At 35.9% G+C, this 26,250-nt stretch overlaps 1 protein-coding gene across 2 annotated transcripts in view; it reads right to left on the bottom strand.

Moving 5' to 3' along the window:
- LOC145666685 (protein FAM169B-like) overlaps window positions 1-26,250 on the bottom strand; it is a 103,530-nt gene that overhangs the window by 6,865 nt on the left and 70,415 nt on the right. For both annotated transcript variants that reach the window (XM_081734163.1, XM_081734164.1), the window contains exons 3-5: window positions 17,484-17,602; window positions 16,726-16,808; window positions 6,237-6,417 (exon numbers count right to left, since the gene is read on the bottom strand). In XM_081734163.1, the coding sequence (XP_081590289.1) occupies window positions 6,237-6,417; window positions 16,726-16,808; window positions 17,484-17,602 (383 nt within the window). The remainder of the gene's footprint in view (window positions 1-6,236; window positions 6,418-16,725; window positions 16,809-17,483; window positions 17,603-26,250) is intronic.

The following is a 26,250-nucleotide window of genomic DNA, read 5'->3' as shown; positions in this document are numbered from 1 at the left end:
CAAATGAGGACCACTAATTGAAACAAATTTATAGCATTTAAAATCAATAAACACATTACTTAAATCTTACCTTTATTTTCTCCTCGAACATAAATTATATTAAATTTATATTATATTTTACACTAAATAAAATAATCCACAATCATTTTGTATAATTTATTCTAAATTTTTAAATAAAGTGTCTGGTGCCAGAAGTACGAAAATTGGTACCGTATTAGAATTACCACAAGACGTACCTTAGATTTTCAAGCTGTGATTTTTAGGGTGCGGATATTACGCGGGTCATTTTTTTCTCCAAAAAATATCTCTGAAGTTGGGGTGCGGACATTACATGAGCGTATACGGTAGTTTGAAAGCTTGGATTGCGTAATGAACATACAGATGCACATTTGTTAAAACAATAATAAATAATATTTTTGATACTATGTAAATTAGAATACGTACATAATGAAGGACTTCATTTTCAGAAAGAACTGTCCTTTACTTCTCTACTCCATCGATTGTCGCTGTTCCAGTCATCTGGATTAATGAGCTCTGAGCTCTGGACGTAATCAGATAATTGGGGAAATCATTTAAAAAAAAAAAAAAAAGGTAGGCTTAATGTGTCGGAAATAAGATCCCTTTTACTACAAACGATGAAATATAAATTTTAAGGTTGGTTTAAATATATATATATATATATATATATATATATATATATATATATATATATATATATATATATATATATATATATATATATTACGAATGATACATACAGTTTGTATTTTAATAACCTTCTTGAAAGAAATTGTTCTTTTTATTTCCTGGTATCGATCGGATAACTAGATTTTGAAAAATTGGAGTTATATTGTATTCCTGCAAGTAAACACCTCATATATTAAGTTTAATTAAATGTACTACGAAGAGGAGGTAGGGTCGGACTGACCTATTAACCCGCCTCCTGAGACGCTTCCATATTGCTTGCTCTGTTCTATATACTGTATGTTGCTAAGTAATAATTGAAATTCATTATAAGGCAAAAATATTATTTATAGTATGAAAAAATATACTAGTGCTCAATTATCGTCATAATTTTCTTGTTCTATAAGGAATCTATGTACCTCCTGGACTGTCTCGTGAAACCTCTTTGTATATTATGTTATTCTGTCTAACATTACATCGTCTCTATATTAATAATCTCCGTCGTCTTTTCCTTTGTTTTCCCTATGTATATCGTCTTGCATTCACTTCATAATTTGTACAACTTTTCGTCCCTACCTATATACTTCTTCCACTCACTTTTCCCCTCATTATTTCAAGTAGTTCGTCACCCTTGTTAATGTCTTCATTCGGTATCCGAACAATCTTATTTTTCTGTTGCTCCAGCCATGCTCTCCATCCATAATATTTTGCTTCCTCTCCTCGTTTCCTCATCATTTTCTGAGTAAGACAATATAAGGTAAAAGATACAAAATAACGCAATATACAATCTCGCAAAGGGAAGGAATATGAGATGTTATGGGAGGACACAGAAATACTGAAACAAAGAAGTGGGATTTGGTAAGAAAAGGCAAGATAATTAGTGTGATGATTGGGCAGAAATGGTTGTAAAGTTCAGCACATACTCAACCAAGTGAATCAATATGAAAAGTGATAGTTTGTGTAAATAAGATATAGAAGAATTTAGTGCATTGTGTACGTGAATTTGTGGGTATCCACGATAAGGTAGGTTGTTATACCCAAGTTTGTATTTTTGATTAGGGATATTACGATCAAGCCCATCAGAGAAATAAAATCCAAGTCAGAAGATTTTTGTGTAGTTACTATGATACGGTGAGTGATGCCATTTTTCAAGATAGCCTGTTATAGGAGCGCCAATAATACCTAGATAAGATTCATTAAGTTAGCTTTGAGAGAGAGAGAGAGAAAAAAAACTACTTCGGTACTGTATATTATTAGACAGTACCCAAGCATTAAGAAAAATAACAATAATAAAAAAGAAAAGTTAACAATAAACTCGAAGAATTAAACATAAGCAAGGTATGAGGAGGAATTCTGAAAAAGCAGAATATGAAGAGATACAGGAAGAAAAAAAACGCTACGAAGCTATAGCAAATGAGCACATGTGACACATCCGTGGACAATGATTTGGTCGAGCGTACGGCAGAAGAGAAAAGCAAGAAGGCACAACAGAGAAAACCTTAAATAGAGAGACTGTTTTCACGATTACTGATTCTTCCCTATTCTTCAGGAATTAATTCTTCCTGATGTATTAAGCACATCAGCCTGTGAAACTACATTTTTCCTTACGGTATTCTTCCCATGAGTAGTTCGGCCGAAATACCTCTTTCTAAGAATTAGCTTCGAGAGATCATATAAATAGTTGACTTAATCTCTAGATCAACTGCGGGTTCTTTGATATACACTTTACTGTCATTACCTGTGCTTTTGCCGTCTAAATTTAACTGGTACTCCACGTATCACCTCCATTTATGCAAAATACTAGCAGAAATGCCCGACTTCGCATAGGAAGAGTAATGTTTATGCACAATATTTGAAAACAAAGAGCTACATAGAATAAATAACGACAAATAACGTCTTCGCCATTGACCTCTTAACTCCCAGCCCATTGACATGACTCAAATATCATCTGTGATTCTCACCAATCACCTTAGTGACGCCGAAAACTATGGATTCAATACAAATTTCGATCATTTTATTCATTTTTAAGTCCTTCTTCCCCCTCTCCAATGCCGATGGGGCTGAACTTCAACTTAGAAGTTATCGAGAGTACCACTATTCATTTCATCTAACACAAAAAGCTAGTGAAATATGAAATACTTTTTTTTTTTCTTTCTTTCATAAAGTTTAAACCATCTCTTTTTTTGTGAACTCCGCTTCTTTCTCCTTAGGACACGACCGAATGGAATCTAAATAACCCACGGTTTTCTTTAGACTTTTCGATAGTTACTTAGAAAAACGCGAAGCCAACGATGTGAATTTGTATACCGTACAAACATACAAACATTTATTTTTATATGAGGATCACTAGAAAAGTTTTCACATGTGCAGCTCTGGGTACACGTATCTTTATTTCAACTATTATGACTTTTCGAAGTATTCTTCCCGACGTTTCACACAACGTCTAATCCTCCTAAACTAATTCTGGAAGCATTAATACCATTGGGTTTCGAGTGCTGCACCTAACTGTTCTTTGTAAGCATTCGCATCATCAGGAGTAGGTTTCATCAGGAAACACCGAAACAGGTGACTGGTGCTTTGTTTGTGGATCAAACGGTAAATCCAGGTTTCATCACCGGTCACAATGTCTGAAACCCCAAAGAGTTTCCACTCTGAAATTTCTGAACCATGTCTTGACACCATTCCACTCTTGACTGTTTTTGATTTTCAGACAAGTTGTGGGAAACCACCGAGATTAAATCTTTCTCACACTCAAGTGTTTATGCAGGATGGTTGAAGCACTCAGCGCACTAATCCCAAGGGCATACTCGATGTCACTATATGTCACTTGCGAATCGTCCCTAACTATCTGCTCCATAGCATCGATGTTTTCCTCTCTCAGTGTTGTTGATGTCCTTCCACGGGGCCCTTGTCTTCTAATGAGGTCCGGGCTCGTTTAAATTCTGAAAACCAACGAAACACGGTTGCACATGAAGGTGCATTCTCCCTAACGGCTTGTATCAAATTTTCCAGCGACTCCGATTCATTTAAACCACATTTAAAATCGTGCAGAATCATGAGTCACAAATCCTTTCTTTCCAACTCCATAGCTGCGATGCTGGCAACTCCGGCCACTTGGCAACACGGCTCACCATGTCATATGGCATGATCATCGCGAGACTGGGCGAGTTCACTTATGAAAGAGGGATGCTTCTCATGCAGACAAAATTTTATTCCTGCAGTCCCCTTTGCGTACCTCAAAAATTTCCTAGTCACCCACGCTATAAGATTTCTGAAAGAAGCCAGAATTTTTCCATTTCCATGCTTAATCACATTTAATCTAAGCTGATACTTCTTCCTGAGACCATTTATGCTTTCGTATAAATCCCTTACTTTCTCTTTTCTCTTTATTCAAATAATTTCACTTTTTGTCATATTTTCGCAATCTTGCACGTATTCTCCTTTCTTAAATCTAAAGGTGCTAATTACCTTCCATTTGCAGTGATTGTATGTATTCTCATATACAGTACTCAGGTTGTTAAGGTGGTAATTTAGCCCATTTCCTTTTGTCGTTTCTGCGTTTAATTTCTCAATGATCTTCGCTATCCCGTCATATTCTCTGCTTGCTTCTGCTATTTTCCAGGAGTAGCACAGATTGTGATCCGAGATACAATCTACTCTCTATACGACCGGATATCACCAAAGCTACCAAAAAGGCACCAATTTGTGCAACCGTCCAGAAGAGTTCATTCCAGTTATTGATGTTTTTATGTTGGAAGTAAATGGATTTAATTGTGAGATTCTTGAATGGTGAAAAATTATAGTTCACTTTTTTTTTTTTTTTTTTTTTTTTTTTTTTTTTTTTTTTTTTTTTTTTTTTTTTTTTTACGATTGCTGGGTGACGCCGTAACAGTTTTCGTGGCATGTTTTGGAAGGCAGTTGAAAACTCGTTCGAATTTCTCGTAATTTATTGCATTCCCTAGTTCCTTTCGTGGGCGCGTGTTCATTTATAAGTCTACATCATTATTTTAGTTTGATATACGATCAGTTAAAAATTACTGGCATCTTATGCTATCAGTATGGATATTAAGAAACATTTTATAACAGTTTTCGAATGGTGTTGGAACGTATGGATCTGAAAGTTTAACACTTCTGGAATGTGACTATAAGGAAATTAGTGTGTTTGAAATGTGATGTAGGTGCCATATATTTGGAATCTCCTGAGTGAGCAAGGTGAATAATGAGGAAGTGCTGACGAGATCAAAAGAAGAGCGACAGCTGGTGAAGGCAATTGAAAAAAAGAAATTCAATGGTGGCCCATATGAGGGCCCACAAATTTGATTGAAAGTAGAGTGGAGGCTGCAAGGAAAAGGGAAAAGGGAAGACCAAGAACAACCTTCATGAAAGACGTAAAAATAGGGACACCCGTATGTGGAAATTACAGAACTTGCGCTGCAAAGGATACATCTGACTAACATAGGGTGTCCCATGTTACCTACCAACCACTAGGATTAAAGAGATCAAGAGAGAAAAGTACGATATCCTATCGATTTACCATTACGAAGAGCCAGTGAGATCTGTTTCTAATTAAGAATTACGGCTCTGAGCTGAGAGTGTATGTTCCCAATAGAAATTCGAACTGTTCTACCGTAAGGATAGTTAGATATCTACATGAAATTTTTCTTCCGGAGAAATGATCCAGCGTAGATTCAACTTTATGAAGATTTCCTTTAATGTTTCCCAATTAGACCTATTGATTAGGATTGACATTGGTCAAGGGTGAGAGGATAATACGACAAACGCAAACTCAACGTAGAAATTTGCGCATACACATAATGTGATATGAGAAGTTTCTTCCACGCTAAAGTCTGCTTTTTTTTTTTTTTTTTTTTTTTTTTTTTGTTTTTTTTGTTTGTTTGTTTGTTTCGATGAAACATAGTGTGTTTTCTTGGAAGCCTTTACTTGGGATTGAATAGGTAAAGGATTTATTTATTTATTTACGTTTCGATCTACCAACCATCTGATATACATGTGTGAAATGCATTTTTACGTGAATATGTATATATTTCTTGAGTATTATTATTATTATTATTATTATTATTATTATTATTATTATTATTATTATTATTATTATTATTATTATCATCATCATCATCATCATCATCATCATCATCATCATCATCATCATCATTATTATTATTATTATTATTATTATTATTATTATTATTATTATTATTATTATTATTATTATTATTATTATTATTATTATTATTATTATTATTATTATTATTTTGATGATACTTTGCTTGTTTTCTCTTAGGCTTAACCCATCTTTCCTATTGTTTGACTTTCAAAACGGTCAAGAAGAAGAGGCAGAATTCATCTGTGATTTAAAATTTGAACTTTTTAAAATCTACAGAAAATTGAAAGGCGCCTACATATCTAAAAGAAACATTCTAGTTTGTATTGTTCATGATATCGAGTGATATCGTTTAAGCAATTATTCAGAACATATTTTATTTATTCGGTTACTCTCACACTTTACTAAGAATGAAAATGAGTATATTATTTACCTTTTAGTCTTAAAGTATAAAATCCTATAGCCTTTCCGTCCGACCAGAGTAATTTTACGACGTCTTCAGGGCCTGGCAAATCGAAGGAAACTTCCATATCAGTCTCAGATGGAATATCATATTGTCGGTAAATAACTTGAGACAGAATAAAATGAACTTTCTGATCTCGATCGGTGTTTGCCTGAAATTAAAGATAATGTTATAAAATACTCTACTCTCTGAGGAGAGAAACAAAACTATATTATCGTAGAGTATTGAATGATTATGACCTATCGATAATAATTATAAATAGTCTTTCATGGTTGTTGAAATTATTGAATTGACGATCTGGTTGAAGAAGCTATTACTTCAAATTTGTTTTGTTCTTGTATCAGTAAAATTGTTACCCGTCAAAGAATTTTCAAGATTTTACTCCCTTCAGAGAGATCGTTTACCTGTTAGCAAAATGATAGTGAATGACCTAGTTATTCTGTAAACTATTCCCTCGAATTCAACAACAGATGTTACTTTTTAGTGTCCTGGAAATCTTCATTATGAGGAACCATTTTGTTTAGCATGCTTGCAATTAAAGTAAATGTCTTTCAATGTAGCCATGTTCACATCACTGTTTTTGTTTCGTTTTGTTTAGACTTCCAAACTGTGCTATGCATAAGTTTCAGAAGTCTTATAGAATGTCTATGTGCATCCGTCATGTCTTTCGACAGGTATCAAAGCAAAAACGGTAAGAGATATCGAGAAGTATTTTTTTCAGTCGCCTCTATTCAAACAGGAAGTGGCAGAAATCAGTTATTTCCGGTTTCAACATATATTGCCATAGAACAAACACAGTAATGTAGAGCGACAAACTGTTTTCTGCAATCAATTCAGCGTCTCAGGAGAACACACCATCACCATTTGCAATACTCCACCAAAACCGGAAATAGTTGGAATTTACAAGTACTCCTGATTTCAATATTGATTTTCATAGAGCAAAAACGGTAAGAGAGATCGAGAAGCGGTTTCTTGCAATCGATTCAGTGTCCCAAGAATAGGTTTCTTCTCTGTCAATCCTTTTTCAAACCAAATGTGATAGAAATCAAGCGTATACGGTTTCAAAGTAGATCGCCATAGAGCAAAAATGGTAATTTATAGCAATAAGCTGTTTTTTGCAACCGATTCAATATTTCAAGGTAACATAGCATTACAAAAAACTGTCAAAACCGGAAATGGTTAAAATTTACTATTTCAGTATCAATATTGGTATACATAGAGCAAAAACTGTAATAGGTATCGAAAAGTGTTTTCTTGCAATCAATTGAGCGTCCCAAGTATAGGTTCTTCCATCTCCTCCGTCAATCCTCTGTTCAAAGCAGAAATAGGAAATCAACCATTTCTGGTTTCAACATTTATCACCATATAACAAAAACGGTAATAGATAGCGTCAAGTGGGTTTTTGCAATAGATTCGTCGTCTCAAGAGAATGTGTCATCATTATCCGCAATACTCTACTTCCAGTTTCAATATTGAGTTTCATAAGGCAAAAACGGGAAAAGAGATAGAAAAGCGTTGTTTTCGCAATCAATTCAGTGTCTCAAGGATAGGTTCGATTTCTTCCTTAAACTTGTATTCAGATAGGAAGTGGTAGAAATCAACAGTTTCCAGTTTTAATGTTGATCGTCATAGAACAGAAACTATAACAGATAGCGACAAGCGGATTTTTATAATTGATTTAGCGTCAAGAGAACACACCATCACCCGCCGCAATACTCTATACCTAAACCATAGTACAAAAAAAACGGTAAGATACGAGGGCTGTCTAAAAAGTATCCGACCTTTGGGCAGAAAAATAGTTGCGAATACCTGACAGATTTGGGACCCTAATCCCCTTCAAAGTAGGCCCCTTGTGCTTCCACACACTTAGCCCACCGATCCTTCCACTGCTGGAAGTCTTCTTTTGGAATGTTGTTCAGCTCCGTCGTCGTGTTCCGCATTATGTCTTCTCTACTCTCAAAACGGAATCCCTTCAGAGGCGTCTTCAATTTTGGAAACAACCAGAAGTCACAAGGAGCCAGGTCTGGAGAGTAGGGAGGTTGGCGAACGGTTGTAATTCCATGTTTGGCTAAGAACGTGTGGATCAATTGGGATGAATGTGCTGGGGCGTTGTCATGATGGACATGCCAGTTCTTCGCTGTCCACATGTCTGGTCTTTTGCGCCGGACTGCGTCACGGAGTCGCCTGAGAACATCTTGATAGTACTCCTTTGTCACTGTTTGTCCTTCCGGTGCGTACTCGTGATGCACAATTCCACGGGCATCGAACAAAACAGTCAGCAACACCTTGATTTTGCTTCGCACCTGCCGCGCTTTCTTCGGCCTGGGAGAATCGGGATGCTTCCATTGAGACGATTGTTGTTTTGTTTCTGGGTCGTACCCGTACACCCATGACTCATCTCCAGTTATCACGAGGTGGCTCAGTGGTAGAGCGTTCACCTCTGGTGCTTGGGTTCCCGGGTTCGATCCCAGCCCCCGCCAAGTGAACTTTGTGGTGGACAAACACCGTGCTCGTGGGTTTTCTCGGGGTTCTCCCGTTTCCTCCCACTTTCTTCATTCCACCATTTCACTCATCTCTCATCATCACCGTCTCCTTTAGCCTAACCGGCATAAGCGTGGGACGTAAAACTCAAAGATTTCATTTCATTTCATTTCCAGTTATCACGGAATTCAGATACCCAGGATCAGTGTTGGTGGTGTCCAGAAGGTCCTGTGCAACGTCAAAACGGGTGTCTTTTTGTTCCTGAGACAACAACTTGGGTACAAATTTAGCAGCCACTCGTTTCATGTTCAAATCGTCACGCAAAATTGCATGTGCAGAATCTTTACTCACTCCAACATCTTCTGCAATCTCCCGCGCTGTCAAACGTCGATCTGCCATCACCAAATTTCGCACCCGCTCAACAACAGCTGCATTCCGAGCAGTTTGGGGCCTGCCGCTACGCTGCTCACTCTCGACTGATGTGCGGCCATCTTTGAATCGGTTGAACCATTGTTTAATTTGTGTTACACCCATCGCATCTTCTCCAAACACCTGCTGAATCTTACGAATTGTTTGGCTTTGAGAATCACCCAGCCTTTGACAGAATTTGATGCAGTATCTTTGCTCAATTCGTTCAGTCATCTTGCGAGAAACACTAAATCCGACGAACACTACCAACAGCACCTCACTTCGCGACCACCAGCTCACGACTGGCACACGCGAACGCGGTGAAAAAATTCATGCATGCGCATTAAGGTTCCTCCTTCCACCGTGCACGGTGACGCCGCCTGAGAATCACTACTTTGCGTGGAAAAAATTAAGGTCGGATACTTTTTAGACAGGCCTCGTATCGTAGAGATATTTTAAATTTTATTTTATTTTTTATTTATTTATTTATTTATTTTTTACACAGATTCAGCGTCCCGAGAGTAAATTTTGCCTCGACTTTTATCTATCTATTCAAAGCAAAGAGGTGCAAATCTAGGATTTTCGGTTACAACACTGACTGCATAAAGGATAAAATGGTAATAGATATCGACAAGCAGAGTTTTCACACACACACATATATATATATATATATATATATATATATATATATATATATATATATATATATATATATATATATATATATATATATATATATATATTCAGATTCAGAACCGCAAGAATGTATTTTACCTCTGATTTTAATCTTTTATTGTAACCGGAAGTGATAAATATCAGTTAGCACTTCCGGTTTCAATGTTAATCTCCATAGAACAATAACAGTAAGAGATAGCGAGTAATGCGTTTTTGATATGGATTCAGCATCCGAGGAACAGATTCTATCTTGAGCTTATTATTCTGTAGCAACCAGTAATTATAGATGTATTGTTTCAAGTTTGGAAGTCTACCGTAGTTTCACACTGTGAAATGAAACTCTCTTGTGTTTTATTATAATTACACACACAGTAATAAATAAATAAATAAATAAATTACAGTAAGAGCACTTTCCCTAAAATGTCTCATCAGACAGGAAGGAAAGAAGTAGGTAGAAAAGAAAAGAATAATTAAACAACAGAGAAAAAGCAGTTAAACGTCCACGTAGCCATCATGTTGGAATGCAAGATCTGATAGTATTATTATGGTAAAAGTGGATGGAGTTTATTGAAGGTATATAAACCAATAGTACGGGTAGGTCGGGGAAGAAAGAAAGAGAGAGAGGGAGAAGAGAAAATAGGAAAAAGGATTTAAAATAATGAAAAAGGATTGTAAAATAAAAATTAATGAAGAAATCAACAAAAATAAATAATGATAATTAAAAGTCATAAATAAAAATTGCAAATAACATAGACTGAGAAGTACAGGGTGTCCAATATACAATGCAACTCGGAGTTTGGGATAGTAGAACTTTTGAACCTGAAGTGAAACAAATAATGGTTATACCAAAATGAAGCCTTGTTCATGCATATATTTTTAAACTTGGAAGCAACGATTGAAGCACACTAGGAACCAAACAGTGTTGCCAGATGTAACCGAAGGTGTAAATCAATTTTTTTGCAAAACATGTAAATTGACTCATAACTCACACGTATGGATGTACTATCATTAATTTTCAGTTTGCTTAGTTGGAGCAGCTTGCAAAATATGGAGCAGAAAAAAGAAGTTTTCATTTCCCTATAACAACGGATGATTCCTCTGTAAGGGGGAACTAGGGAAATCGTAGTTTTTATAAATTAACACTCTGAATTGGCAACCCAGCTGATGTTTCAGTGCATTAAAAGGTGTGTTAAGGATCTGTCTACTAGAGACCTGCACGGGCCGGGCTTGGGCGGGCCGACTCTGTTATTTCTTTGGGCCGGGCCGGGCTTGGGCGGGCCGACTGTTATTTCTATGGGCCGGGCCGGGCTTGGGCTGGCCGACACTGATTTCTCTTCAGGTCGGGCCGGGCTGAGACCGATCAATTGCAATTCTTTAATAATTATTGACTTTCGTTAAACGATAATTGGAATAAAGCCAAAAGTTGAAGAAGTGTGTCCGTTAAAAATGTTACAAAGAATGCAATAGCTATTTACAGTTTGTGTTGCTTAGCGGCTCCACTTTCACTATAGAGGATTACAGGCATTATGCGGTAAATTGAGCTCTGACCTTGACCTTCACTGAACCCAAAATATGACAAGAAGGGGTGGGAATGTTTTGCCTGTCGCTAAACAATATTGCCATCTTCACTTTATGCTAAAATTCAATTAAATTAGTTTTTTGTTACAGGGAATGGAGTATTTGTTCTCTCGATGACAGGCAAAGTTCTAGCAGGCAATGGTACAATTCGGAAGGCAAGCGTCAGGTTGTGAACCAAAGTTTAGAAATTGTTTCTGAGGGTTAGGTCAAATTTAGTACTAAATTTTGAGAAAGATTCGGGCTCGAGCTAATTTTTTTTTTTTTTAAATATCGGGCCGGGGTCGGGCCAAAAACTTCTAAAATTTATCGGGCTTGGGCCAAGAATTTTGAAAAATTTATCGGGCCAGGCCGGGCTCGGGCCGAAAATCTCCAAAACTTTTCGGGGCCCAGCTACGTTCGGGCTGGATTGGGCTCGGGCCGAAAAATTCGGCCCGTGCAGGTCTCTACTGTCTACATTATGCAATTGCTGGAAACAATGAAAAACAAACTTTGAAATTATTCTCGAACTATTCAAGATCTGGAAACGAACATTCGCAGTGCCTATGAGAACATTAACACTTCTAGTCTTCGTAAAGTTGCTGCCAACCTGGTGAAACGTGTGAACCAGTGTTTGAATCAGAACAGGGGACGCTCCCAGCATCCACTGTAGAGCTGGTAACTCATTTCTGATAGTAGCAGTGTTGCCGGGTGCATATAAGTAAACGTTTTGTCATAATAATTTCAAAGTTTGTTTTTCATTGTTTTCAGGAATTGCATAATGTAGACAGATCCCTAACGCACCTTTTGATGCACTGAAACATCAGCAAAGTTGCCAATTCCGAATGTTAATTTATGAAAACTACGATTTCCCTAGTTCCCACTTACAGAGGCCTCATCCGTTTAGTTATCGGTGGAAATGAAAAATTCTTTTTTTCTGCTCCATAGTTTCCAAGCTACTCCAACTAAACAAACTGAAAATTAACGACAGAACATCCATACGTATGAGTTATGAGTCAATTTACATGTTTTGTAAAAAAAAAAAAAAAAAAAATGATTTACACCTTCGGTTACACCTGGGAACACTGTGTGGTTCCTAGTATACTTCAATCGTTGCTTCCTAGTTTAAAAATATATATGAACAAGGCTTCATTTTGGCATAACCACTATTCGTGTATCACTTCAGGTTCAAAAGTTCTACTATCCCAAACTCCGGGTTGCATTGTATATTGGACACCCTGTATATAGGGGAAATGATGATAATAATAAATTGGCAGGGTCAAAAATATGTGGGAAACAGAGTCTGCATGTAATAGAAGTAAAGAGCACTTATTGCAGGCTGTTAGGAAAGAAACAAAGGTAGCTGAAAGTATCAACAGTGTAGTTACAAAAAGATCATAGGAAAGTTTAATTTTTGTCGTTATAGCGGTTGACGATCTGGTTCGTCCTACAATCTGCTTTAATCTTTGAATGGATTCTACACTCATTCAGCTGCGTATGTTTTTTTAATTTTAAGAAACAGCATAGATTCAAATGTAGAAACTTTTGGAATATGCAAATAGAATTGTAAAATGACGAGTTTTCTCTTTGCTAATTCACATAAATAGCCAGGAAAAGAATATTACATAAAAATCGTAAATTTCTTCACAAGTACCAAAAGAACAGTACAGTATATGTTAAGAGAAAGATGAATTTCAAAAAGGTTACATGAGCATTTAAGTTACCAGACCTACTCTTATTAGTTAAATACTTATATACGCCCTGATAAATGTATGTAAACTTAATTGCATCGCAAATTGTTACATCTGGACATTCCAGTCTGACATTTACTTCCTATGGATTGGACAATTTCAAGGATAGTGTCTTCATTAAAGTCTGCTGAGATAGTGCTGAAACAACTACTAACTAATCATTTGAGGCTCATATTAAGAAAATACAAAAAATTATATATATATATATATATATATATATATATATATATATATATATATATATATATATATATATATATATATATATATATATATATATATATATATATATATATATATATATATATATAGGGGTTGGAAAAAAATCTAAAACGTTTGCAAAAGTGTGAAAATCATACCTAGTATGGTGTGGGACCTCCTTTTGCGTCCAAAACAGCTTGGATCCGACGTGGAATGGACTATACAGCTCCTGAATCGAGGTGTATGGAATTTTGTACCATTTTTCCTCCAAAACATGCTCCAGTTCCTTAAGGGATGCTGGTGGAGGGTAATGAGACCGAACACGCCTTTCTAACTCAGACCACAATGTCTCAATGATGTTCAGATCTCCCCCAAAATAGCCTCATACGTCTTAGCATGCATCATTTCATGCAGGGCTATGATGGGACCTGCAGAAATCCACGGTATCACTGCCCATACTGTAACAGAACCACCCCCATGCTTTACAGTTGGGAGCAGACAGTCTGTATCATAGGCCTGCGACGGTGTTCTCCATACGTAAACACGACCGGTTGTTGGGAACAGTGGCGGCGGTTGGACGTTAAAAGTGGGGGGGGGGCAAGACATGATCTTAACAATTGTATATCAATGTTAGATTTCCTGGTTGTTTCTAACAATGGTTGATGAAAGTTTGCATAACTAACAGGATACTATCTTTTTTCACTTAAAATGCTGTATATCGTATTTCTCTTTTATTAAGTAAACTCGTAAGAGCAAAGCCCTTTATACTCTTAAACAACGAAAGTACAAGAAGAGAATTGATTCCTTGCTCATGAATATCTTACAATTCTGTTTTGAAAATTGTGTGATCAGATTATTTAATAACAAATTTGCAAAACAAATAAATAGAAAGGATAATATTAATCATAGTAATGAATAATGATGCTTGTTTTGCAGAAGTTATATTAAAACTGGGAATTAATGAACAACTTATACTTTTAATTCCACACATGCCATTAAATGAATGTTTTTACTCTTAGAAAATGAAATACAGTAAGTACTGCAAGCATATGCTATGACATTTAAGGAAATATGCAATTGCAATATTAACTGCTTTGAATTGCAATTAAAACGCAATTCCTGTAGCTTTCTTAACTCCACGGGAAGACAAATATCCAATACGTACTCACGCAACGGCAAATATTATATGGCACCATTTTTTTTTTTTTTTTTTTTTGTATGAACCAGTAACACATACAAAACCTTTACCAGGGTGTCCACATTCTTGTAAATAAGTGAAAGTCAGTGAAAGGTCAGGGAAGTAAAATGTGTCAGGTGAAGTCAGGGAGATGGCAGATTGGTCAGGGAAAAATCGATTTAGGTCCGATGTTCAATTACTGAATTTATGAAAAAGGGTTGACTTCTTTACTGTTACTGGATGCAAAACGTAGTGTTCTCTGATATAGTTGTTGAAACTAATTTTCTGCGAAAAACACATATCTAACTGCATCCTGGCATATTTGCTCAAAAGAGTAGACGCTGTTCTAGAAGAATTGCATGGTGCCAAGAGGATATCTGAACAAGTGGCTGGGAACACGAAGAAATATTATCTCCAGCTCACAGTAAAAGCTCAGAATGAAGAATTTAAAGAACACTCGAATGAATTCATAGCCAATGATAGAGATTGTATTGGACTTGATGAGTTTTTTACTTAGTCTTAGGAAATGGGAAGAACTTCGTTGACTTATATTCAGTTATGGAATTATGTTTTATCTTCTTTCACGGAAACGCATTTTTTGAAAGTGGTTTCACAATAAATAAAATTCTCGTTGTTGACAACTTACAAGAAGAATCTCTGGTGGCTCAATGGATCATATATGATTCTGTGATGAGAATAGGTGGATCATCAGGATTAATAATTACAAGAGGTATGATAAATTCAGTGAGAAGTTCAATGAGACAATACCATGTGTATCTGGAAAAGAAAAGAGAAATAAATGCTGGTGACGAGAAGAGGAGAGAGAAACGGAAGATTCAGCAACAACTAAAGGAGCTGGAGAAAGAAGAAAAAATTAAACTGCGGAGACAACAAGAAGGATATTCATATCAATGAGAAGAAAACTATGCGAGAAAGGATGAAAACAAATTTCTAAATGTGTTGCATTTAACAACTGTCCCAGCAAAAGTATGTGTGTCTGTGTGTATTTTTTTTAATAATCAGTAAAATCATGTATGAACTGTTTATTACTATAGGCAATATTATAATGCTGTGTAATTGGTATTATAATGTGTAAGCATATAATGTGTATTTTTTCATATCTTAAGTACTCTGTATACTGCACACTTCCGTTTGTAACTTTACATTTTGTGTAATATGTAGGCCTAATGCATATGTTTGTAAATTTACATTCCTTTAGAAAGAAATTGAAAAAAAGAAAGAAACAAGCGGAAGAGAACAAGGCCAACTATGGGGAGTGTGGAGGCTTGAGTTTCTTTCTTTTTTCTATATTTTTAAGTTATTCAGGGGTCAGGGAAATCTGGAACTTTCGTCATGGAAAATCAGGGAAAAGTCAGAGATCCTTTCTCCAAATTGTGTGGACACCCTGTTTACATTTCCAAATGAAATTATATAAATTAGGGCGTCTCTTCAAAAAAGTGGGGGGCAACTGCCCCATCTTGCCCCCCTAATCGCCGCCCATGGTTGGGAACAAGGTGAAGGTCGATTCATCGGACCACATTACGTGTTTCCACTGCTCATGGGTCCACGCCCTGTGGTCCTTGAACCAGTGGATACGCCTCTTCGCATTTACTGCTGTGACCAGGGATTTGGCGATAGCGGCCCTGCCATGAATTTACATTTTATGAAGTTCCCGTCGTACTGTTTTCGATGAAACCGGGTTCTGTAGGCCGGAATTGAGTTCAGACGTAATTTTCATTGCAGTGGTCTTCTTTTTAGCTGCTATAATCCGTTTTAATGCCCTCCGGTCCCTGTCTGACAGGATTGTCTTTCGACCACTGTTATGCTTTGCAGACGTCGTTTACCCATGAATTGTGTATACCCTCGTGACATTGGACACAGTGCCTTTCGATAACCCCACAATGTTCTCCACTGTTGCCACTGAAGCTCCAACCAGACGGGCACCAACGATCATGCCTCTTTGGAAGTCTGTGAGGTCGCCAATTTTACCGCACCACTTTCACACCACGACACTCACAGGTGAACTGCTCACTACTGACGGAAGAGGAAGGGCCACATGCCACATTGAAAACAAAAAGACGATCGGCAACCGCAACACGTGTTGTACAATGGAGGGTCAAACTTACATGTCCTGTATGAAGTGTTTTTAGATTTTTTGTCTACCCCTGTATATCAAAATTTCCAGAGATTTTGCAAGCTCAAGGTTTCTTACCTTGAACCATCCATTTTTAGATTCGTCTCCACATAAGAAATCTTCTATCGCTAGCCATTTGTCTTGGTCATAAATGCCAACGCCTGTCGATGAAAACGATTTTCGTTAAATAAGTAACACAATATAATGATGTTCAAACTTGTCAGTGCTTTGAAAGAATATATACATTTCCAGTCTGTGATTAGAGATATTAGGAAAACTATTAGTGTAATCCATAGAAACTAACAATTATTACTCACACTAGGATAAAAGTGTCGTAACTAAAAATAGTTTTTAAATTGTTATCAATTTTAATGTGAAATAATTGTAATTTGTGTGTATTTAAAAAAAAAGGTTTTCTTTAGAGTCATTAATACTATACATATTGATATATAGTTACAATTCCCAAAATAAACAGCAGAAAAGATAAGTTTCTTTAGATGCAAGCACTTTTTCTCTGTAAAACTGACATTTTAGTTATGATGTTATTCTGAGCGTACGACATATGTTTCATGTTTCCCTTATCGAATATTTATTTACGAATATTTAATATTTACATCTGTAAAATTTTTTCTGTATTTAACGTGTTGGCTACCAAGGGGCTCACCAGTGATACCCTCAGTAGATGCTATCTAGCCTGATTATACATGTCTTATAATCATAAATTTTAATCGAAAAAAAAAGAAGGTTGCCTATTGTGAAAGTACATATAGATAGTATCTGCAGAAAGAATTCAGAAAAGGAGCTAGACAACTGTATTAATTAAAGGAAATACTTACATATTTGACAAGAAAGGCAGTGCAAACCAGACGGTGAGATCCATCCCACTGCAGATTCAGAGGAATCTGTGAAAATTTCTCGTATATTTTCAACTTTTGATTCAATTTTGTTATGGCATCTAGAAAATAATACACATAAAGAAGCTCAATATTAGGTAATTAAATATTTTTGGTATGCGTAAAGCTAATAAGTTAAAGTAATCATGTAATACACCAAATAACGAATAATATTAGACGTAGTACACAAACGACTCAATTAGGGTGTTCTTGTCTTGCCTTGAACCGCTTGCGAGGCATTATTATATTTATAAGCCGTAGCTCTATCCACCTGGTCGGCTGTGTCTCTAAAAATTGTCTTAAATAAATATATGTACGAAAATGGCACGTGCCAAGATGGCCGAAATTGACTGTTTTAACTAAAAATGTTTTTCACACTGTCACTGTATGTAAAAGGGAGAAGCGGCGCATGTACTCGTGGAAAATGTAACATAGTGCATGAAAATTGTATCAAACATTTAAAGTGTCAAACGTAAAAATCGTAAACAGTAAAATTTTTTAAGAAAATAGCGAGAGCAAAGCTCCCCAACACTTATTCTTGACAGCGCCACCTCTTCTCGCTATGTTCTGCTTTGCATCCAAGTATTAATTTAATCAATCAATTCAAGATAAAATTTATTTTCTTCTTCCAAACACATTTCTTCAGAAATAACACTTATGATTTAAGCAGTTTTCTATCTTAAATACTATAAACCGCATAATTAACTCTACGGCCTATGAGACCTGGAGGTCCAATGCCGTGTTCACAAAAGCTCTCCACTGACTTCTATCCCTAGCCAACTGGATCCAGTTTCTACTTTGTATTCCTATTTCTTAATATGCGAGATCCATCTTAATATTGTCCTCCCAACTGCGCCTAGGTCTTCCTAATGGTTGTTTTCCGATTGAACTTCCAGTTAAAACTTTGAAAGCGGCCCTACTTTCTTCCATTCTGGCCACATGACTTGCCCAACTAAACCCTAGACTTGATGACCCTAACAATGTTTGGTAAACGATATAAATTATGTATTTCCTCATTATGAAGTTTCCGCCATTCACCATTCCCATTCATCTTGGGTCCGAATATTCGTCTCAGGATGTTGTTCTCAAATACTTTCAGTGTATGTTCTTCCCTAGGGTAAGCAACCATGTTTCGCAACCATACGAAAGACTTTAGACAAAACCATGCTACGACAAAAGATTTTAAACTGAAGAATAATACGAATTCCCTGCTTTTAGTTGACATTTAATTTCTTCGTGAATGGTTTTCATCTGTTAATACTGATTCTAAATAATTGAAAGTGTGTATATATACAAAGCTTACACTTCAAACATTTTCATCCGGAATGAAAATTCGATGCAGGAAACCCCCGGTGATTTTTTGCTCAGAAACCTGTACACCTTCAGACGCGATTCTTGTTGACAGATGTGAACTAATGTGATATCCATGAGTGCAACTTTTTCACCTTACTTATTGCATGGAGCCGCCGAACAGCAATGGTATGGTATATGCCTGAGTCGTCTGCAACGACATGGACACTTTTCCGAGGGTCTGCTTCCATGGTTTTTCTGAGGATCCGTTGTTGGTTTGTGCCCACGGGGCTCATTCTGCAGTGCTGTATCACCGAACAAAATTTGACAAACCAACAGTGAATAATACGTTCATTCGCTACTCCTGCATTGTTAATGTTTTCTGCGGCTTGGTGTGCAGAATATCTCAATTTAAACTCGAACAGAAAAATCACTCGTAATTATGTATTCTCCATGGTTCAGTTTCATACGACCCTGCTCAACACACTATATTCTGTTTGTTTGGGTAATCTTGGATGTGCACTCAGTTTGTAACATTACGCCTGTGTTATATTTCTGAGGAGAGTTTCTAACCAGACGTCAAAGTGGAATTTTCATTCGCACTAACCTAATATTCTTAATAACATAATTTGCGATTTAACAGATTTCAGATTTTATGGACACCCTTTCGCTCCAGTTCGTTAAATGATGACTTCATTATAATTAAAAAGTAAGTGGAACAGAGCTAGACTGTTAAAGTCTTGGTTTCATATAGCGTGTCAGGTTTCAAATAAAACTAATATTTATCCTTACCTAACAGTCTTTTCATTATAAAATAAAGTCGAGTTTCAAGCTCGAATCGTGAGCAGGATTACAGGATAGCAAAGACAAACAAATATTTTCATTATATTTTCAAATATAGGAAGGAATGGCCTAAATAAATCTAAGAGTTCAAATTCTTTCCTTTTCCAGGTACTGAATTAAAAATTCTGTGCGTTTTGTCCGCTTAAGACAGAGAGGTCGTCTCATTAGGATCTGCAAATGATATTCCAGTTGGTAGCCAGTCCAGTTTGGATCCCTGTTCTTTCAAATACAATTGCGATTTGTACATTACTAATCATAATTTCAGTATAGTCTTTGCACAAAACAGGAATTAACTACCAATAGAATGGAAAAATCAAAATATTTAATTTTTATGAAGTTTAATTAAAAGAGTCCAATTATAGTCTTATCTTTTGCCGACCCTTATCGGATTACTCCTTCGGCCAACACCTATACCAGTTGCGGACAATGTGCCACGATCTCGAGGGGAAAAAATATATTGGTGATTAGTGCTGTAAAGGATCGAAAAAAAAAAAAAAAAAGAAAAAGAAATTTTGGGAAAATGGTATTTTTCCATTTTTAACAATGCTAGGAAAATATGTACAACCCACTTATTTCCTTTACACATGAAAACTGATTAACTAGTATAATGCGGCGATAGAAGCATTATAATTGCAATTAGGATTGTTTATTAGAATTGAATGATTGAATCTATAACATAATCATTCGATGTCGTTCAGACATTCGACAACTACTTATATGAGAAAGTGATATTTTGCAAACAACATTACTAGACCTATTTCCGTTGAGTGTACAGTACAGTAAAATTACTTAACTTTAGAAGTCTAGTTTTCTTCAAGAAATCCTACCCATCCATCTCTTTCAACCCGCAAAGACTCGCATAGCGGGAAAAAGACAGAAGGTGTGTTTAAGTTGGTATCACTAATCGGAAACGTGACACAGATTCATGGCCAGCCGTGATTTTGTTTTTTGCACCATTCCCTACCACCTAGGGGTGTTCGGAATTGAGATTTCAATTCCGGAATTCGGAATGTCGATAATTCCGGAATTTTTCGGAATTCCGTTTTTCGGAATCTCGGAATTTCGGAATTTTCGGAATCTCGGAATTCCGGAATTTTCGGAATATCGGAATTCCGGAATTTCGAAATTCCGAGATCCCGGAATTCCGAGATTCCGAAAATTCCGGAATTCCGAGATTCCGAAAATTCCGGAATTCCGAGATTTTGAAAATTCCGGAATTCCGAGATTCCGAAATTTAGTATCGTGTTCTGGATTCCGGAATTCCGATCTTCCGAAATTTCAGATCTTGTTTCGAGATTCCGGAATTCCGAAATTCCGATATTTGCGATGAAGTTCCGGAATTCCGATTTTCCGAAATCAAATCTGTGAGAGGCTTTATATTTTAGTATAGATATGTGGGAAATACCAACTGAAAATGTTCGTTATGTAACAACAGTAGTGCCAATATTGTAAAGGCCATTGTTGACTGGAGCGATTTCCAACATTTGAGTTGTTTCGGCCATACTTTGAATATTAGAGTAAACAAAGCCCTTGAGCTACAGGGACCTTCGGAAACAGACAAATTATGAGTCAAAGCAGGAAAACGAGACATGCGCTGCAAGAAGAGTAAGATGCATTAGGCCTTCTGCGTAAAATACTTCCGTCATGCACGCCAACAATATGATTGTTTACTTTCCTTTTGAGGCTGGTAGTTGTAACACGCGAAGAAGAAATAGCAAAAGTTCTGTCTCAAACAATATATAAAAATCTTATCCTTCAGAACGAAGAAACAGAATTATTAACTATGATTATTAATTAGAATTATTAACTATTATCGTCCTTACAAATGCTCTGTGACAGTATGTCAGCAGAAACATCTGTTACAGCGTCGGACATATGGCCATCATATGAACAAATTTCAAAAGATTTTCAAGTCGAAGAATCTCAACTGATAGACGATATATCATAACAAGATGAAGCAAGTACGCAGGAAACACATCTTTCATTCTATGACTTTTTGACTGAAGAGGGAGATAGTGAACAGATCTTAGAAGCAGCCTCAAAGAAGATGAAAGAAGCATGAAAATGGAAATTTTGTCTCTTCTGAAATCGCGATTCGAGAAGGATGAAAGAAGCAGAATTCTGTAGAAAATTTGTGCTTTCTTAGATTTCAGGTTTAAAGAAGATAATTTGGGTAAAAATATTGAGATAACAAAAGGTAGAGTACTGTATAAGTTGAGACTTATTCCAGCAGGAAATCCTAGAAAAGATAATCGAGGGAATGTTGGTACTAAAAGATTAGACAGTTGCCTAAAACGAAGGACATTTGGTGACAGGATAAAGAAGGCAGTCACATAGAATAATTGAACCTGTACCTAAGCCTTAGGGATGCAGATTGGGAGGAAGAGCCACTACTTTGGTGGAATAATCATTCCCACCATCTTTCAAGATTAACAAAATTAGCGAGAAAATATTTGTGTACACAAATAATCTTACCGATGAGCATGCTGGGCAGTAAATATTTCTGTCCATGAACAAAGCTATTGTCCCAAAAACATTTTAAAATACTATTGAATATAAGCTAAATTTTCTCATTGTTTCACATCTCTGGCTTAGTTAACAGGGGATTCATAAATCAACACGAAGTACAGAGTCCAACATAATTATTCTAACATAAACATGTTTACTAGATTTATCATTTTTATAGGTATGCAAAGAAAGTAGACAAAATTACTACTGCTACAAAATAAATTTGAGTCTTCTACTAAATATATAAACTCATGAAAAGCATCGGATACTTATTTCCACTACCAGAAAGGATGAAAATAGTTTGTTTACATCTGGATATCAGCATTCAACAGAGAACAGCTAGTAATTAGTTATGTTCCCCTTTCTATGGATTACTACGATAATTTTTTAACATGACTGTACTTTTTTGTGCTGGCTGCAGAGTTCATATTTCTCCACTCTGAAGAAGTTCTTTCAGATGGTCCTTACTTCTAATGTGAGGTTTCCTAACACGATCTTCGAGCTCGTTCCAGATATTCTCTGTAGGATTTAAATCTGGTGATTTGGTCGGTATCTTCAAAGTGTGAGGAGTGTTATACACCATCCAAAGCCTCATAATTTCCGCAGTGTACTTTGGATCATTGTCGTGATGGAAGTAATAACCATTTCCCAGTTCTAGCTTCTGTGCATTCCTCTTAAGATTGTTTTCAAAAATTCTCTTGAATTCAAACTTTTCCATGATTCCATCTATAAGCACCAGTTCCCCAACGCCTGATGAAGACATACATCCCCATACCATCACACTGTTGCCTCCATGTTTCACTGTAGCTACCATGTTCTTAGCTGTATTTGATAGCCTTCACACTGTAACACGTCCATCACCCTTGTATAAGCAGAATTTGTTTTTATCCGACCAGAGAACGTGATCCCAGAATTCTGTTGGCTTCCCCTATACAGGTTAACAAATTTTAGACTCTTTTTCTGATTCACACAATTGACATACGGTTTCCTCGTAGGAAAACTGGCATTGTAACCGGCACTATGTAAAACCAGTCCAACTGTTCCTGTGTGCATCACAGTGCCAGAATATTGTTCAAGGCTTCCTCTAATCTCAGATGCCGGATTCTGCTTGTTTGGCTCCTGTCTCTAGTAGTAAGTTTAGAAGGAGCGGCGTATCTCGGCTTATTCACAACACTATTAGTCTGTTTGAAGCGCTGAATGATGGAGAACACCATGATTTTGCTTCTGTTGACTGTACTATCAATTTCGGAGAGGGGTTTGTGTTGCTTGTACAGATTAATTACAACATTTCTCTCTTCGACTGTTGTCTCCTTACCTTTACACCCCATGCCACTTGTGAATGCTTAGCTTTACACTACAATTGCGAGCTGCTGTTGCGAGGCACAGTATGAAATCAACGACTGTGTGGTGGGGGCATAAAACATGCATCCAGTCACCTGTCTACTCGTTTGGAGACGTTATGTCGTCCTATAAGTGAGACCGCAGGAGAAATATAGTAGACTCTATATATTGTGTGCTAAATACATGCATTATGATATTTTAAATATAGTTTCGGAGACACATAATGGTAACGTTTACATGTTTACAAATTCAACACTACTAAGCAAATATGATGTATGTTGTTTATAATTCATACAATGTAAATAAAGTATTAATTATATTATTCCAATACTTCTGTCGGTCTCTGTATCTGCTTTTTCTTATTTTCAAAGGTACGGTAAATTTAAGCTATCGAGAAGGGCATAGTTACCAGTGTCATTATCACTGCATAGATGTATCTGTATATTATTCAAATAACATTCCCTTTGATTTCATAATGTTAATACATTATTTCAATATAATATTTCAATTAATATATTTCTTAAGTTTCATAATATTTCGTATTTAAAATGTTTGTACAGCATAACATTTTCTTAGTTTTCTAGTGTTACGTATTAAATATGCGTAATATATATTGTTAGTATGTTATTTGTATAACATTTCCTTATGTTTCATCATGATAAGTACTTTTTATTTTAATTTGTAGTTAATGTACATTTCCATTCTGCCTTTTACATATGTCCTAGTAAAACTAACCAGACTGAAAACGCTATGAAAGGATAAAAGAATTTTCAAAAGTAACATTTTGTAGTAGAAATAATTTACAGATACAATCAGGTTTAATGGCATCCATCAAATATATAGGATATTATTTCTAATTTTTAAAACATTTATTCTTTTGAAAATTTTCGCCAACATAACTATCCTCTCACGAGTCGGGATCGAAGAACTGATTTTATACATCAGAGTCCGACGAAATAAAGGTTGTTCTATTAAAATGTTGTACAATGATAGTATTGGATTTGAGGTAATGTGTATTTTTTTAGTTTTTGTAAATTAATTGTAATAATGTATATTCTAATCTATGAAAATTTATATGAAATTTATATTGCATTAACCAACATCTTTAAACATAATAAGGTATTTTTTGTTTGTTTATTTTATTGATCTTATGAACAGGTAGCCTAACTTATAAGAGTAAGAATCCGCTATTATATAAAGCTCTGACAGAAAAAAATACGGTAGAAACTAAAATTATAGGTTTAATTTAAATTAAAGAAATTTGAGAGGATTAACATTCTATTGATATGGCATTTCATTATTACTTTATGTTGAAAGCTAGATTGATTGTATATTTTTCCACTGCTTTTACAAATATTAAATACAGTTATTACAAATACATATTACATTGTATTTCCAATCTTCCGTAGTTCAGATCTATCATATTTTTATTTCTTCTTTATATTAACGCAAAATACATTTGACAAAAAGGAAAGTTTTCATTTTGTGTATTAAAAAAGGTATCATGGTATAATTGAATTAATTTTTGTGCCATGCTATCTACAAAAATTACATAATTATGGTATAGCATTATGCAAAACCTACGTTATGAAAAACTATTTGCTATCAGCTAGTTACCGGACCGACTACGTATGTGAGCTCCGAACCACATGTTTTCGTTGAAAAGTTGTTTTCCTAATACAAGAAAATAAAAACTAAGAAAACTATGAGGGAGAAGAGCTAGATGCTTTGTCTTATAAAAATGGATGTACGTTTGTTCCAGCATAATTCTGGAACACCTGAAGCAATTTCAACCAAACTTGGTACACATATGGCTAAACTAACTAACTCTATGGCCTATGGAACCCGGAGGTTCAATGCCGCGTTCACAAAAGCTCTCCACTGACTTCTATCCTTAGCTAACTGCATCCAGTTTCTACTTTGTATTCCAATCTCTGCGAGATCCATCTTAATATTGTCCTCCCATCTGCGCCTAGGTCTTCCTAATGGTCGTTTTCCGATTGGTGTTCCTGTCAAGACTTTGAAAGCGTTTCTACTTTCTTCCATTCTAGCTACATGACACGCCCACCTAAGCCTCCTAAACTTGACGACCCTAACAATGTTGTGTAAACCATATAAATTATGTAGTTCCTCGTTATGAAGTTTCCGCCATTCCCCATTCCCATTCCTCTTGGGTCCGAATATTCGTCTCACGATATTGTTCTCAAATACTTTCAATCTATGTTCTTCCCTCAGTGTAAGCGACCATGTTTCGCAACCATACAGAACAACAGGGATGATTATCGATTTATATATTTTAAGCTTCAAATTCCTCGACAGAATTCGCGAGGACAACAGATTTTGCGCCGAATAGTAACACGAATTCCCTGCTTTTAGTCGACATTTAATGTCTTCGTGAATATGATTTTCCTCCGTTAATATTGATCCTAGATATTTGAAACTATCCACTTTATCAAAAGTATTATTTAATATTTTAACGCATCCACAATTTTCCATATTACGGTCCCGACACACTTCCATGTATTTAGTTTTCTCTGCATTTACTTCTAAATCCATGTCCCTGTAAGCGTTTAATAAGATCTCTGCATTTCTTTCTATTGTTCTCTTATCATCCTCTATTAAATTTACATCATCAGCATAAGCCATAACCTGGTGAATACCGTTCAACTGTAGGCTCTGGTTGCTATCTTTGATTTTCCTTATAGCGTATTCCAGAGCAAAGTTAAAT

Source organism: Thermobia domestica, chromosome 12, assembly GCF_964235325.1.
Source record: "Thermobia domestica chromosome 12, izTheDome1.hap1.1, whole genome shotgun sequence".
Taxonomy (NCBI): Eukaryota; Metazoa; Arthropoda; class Insecta; order Zygentoma; family Lepismatidae; genus Thermobia; species Thermobia domestica.
Note: the sequence above shows the minus strand (reverse complement) of the source record. Positions and strands in the feature narration are given on the sequence as shown.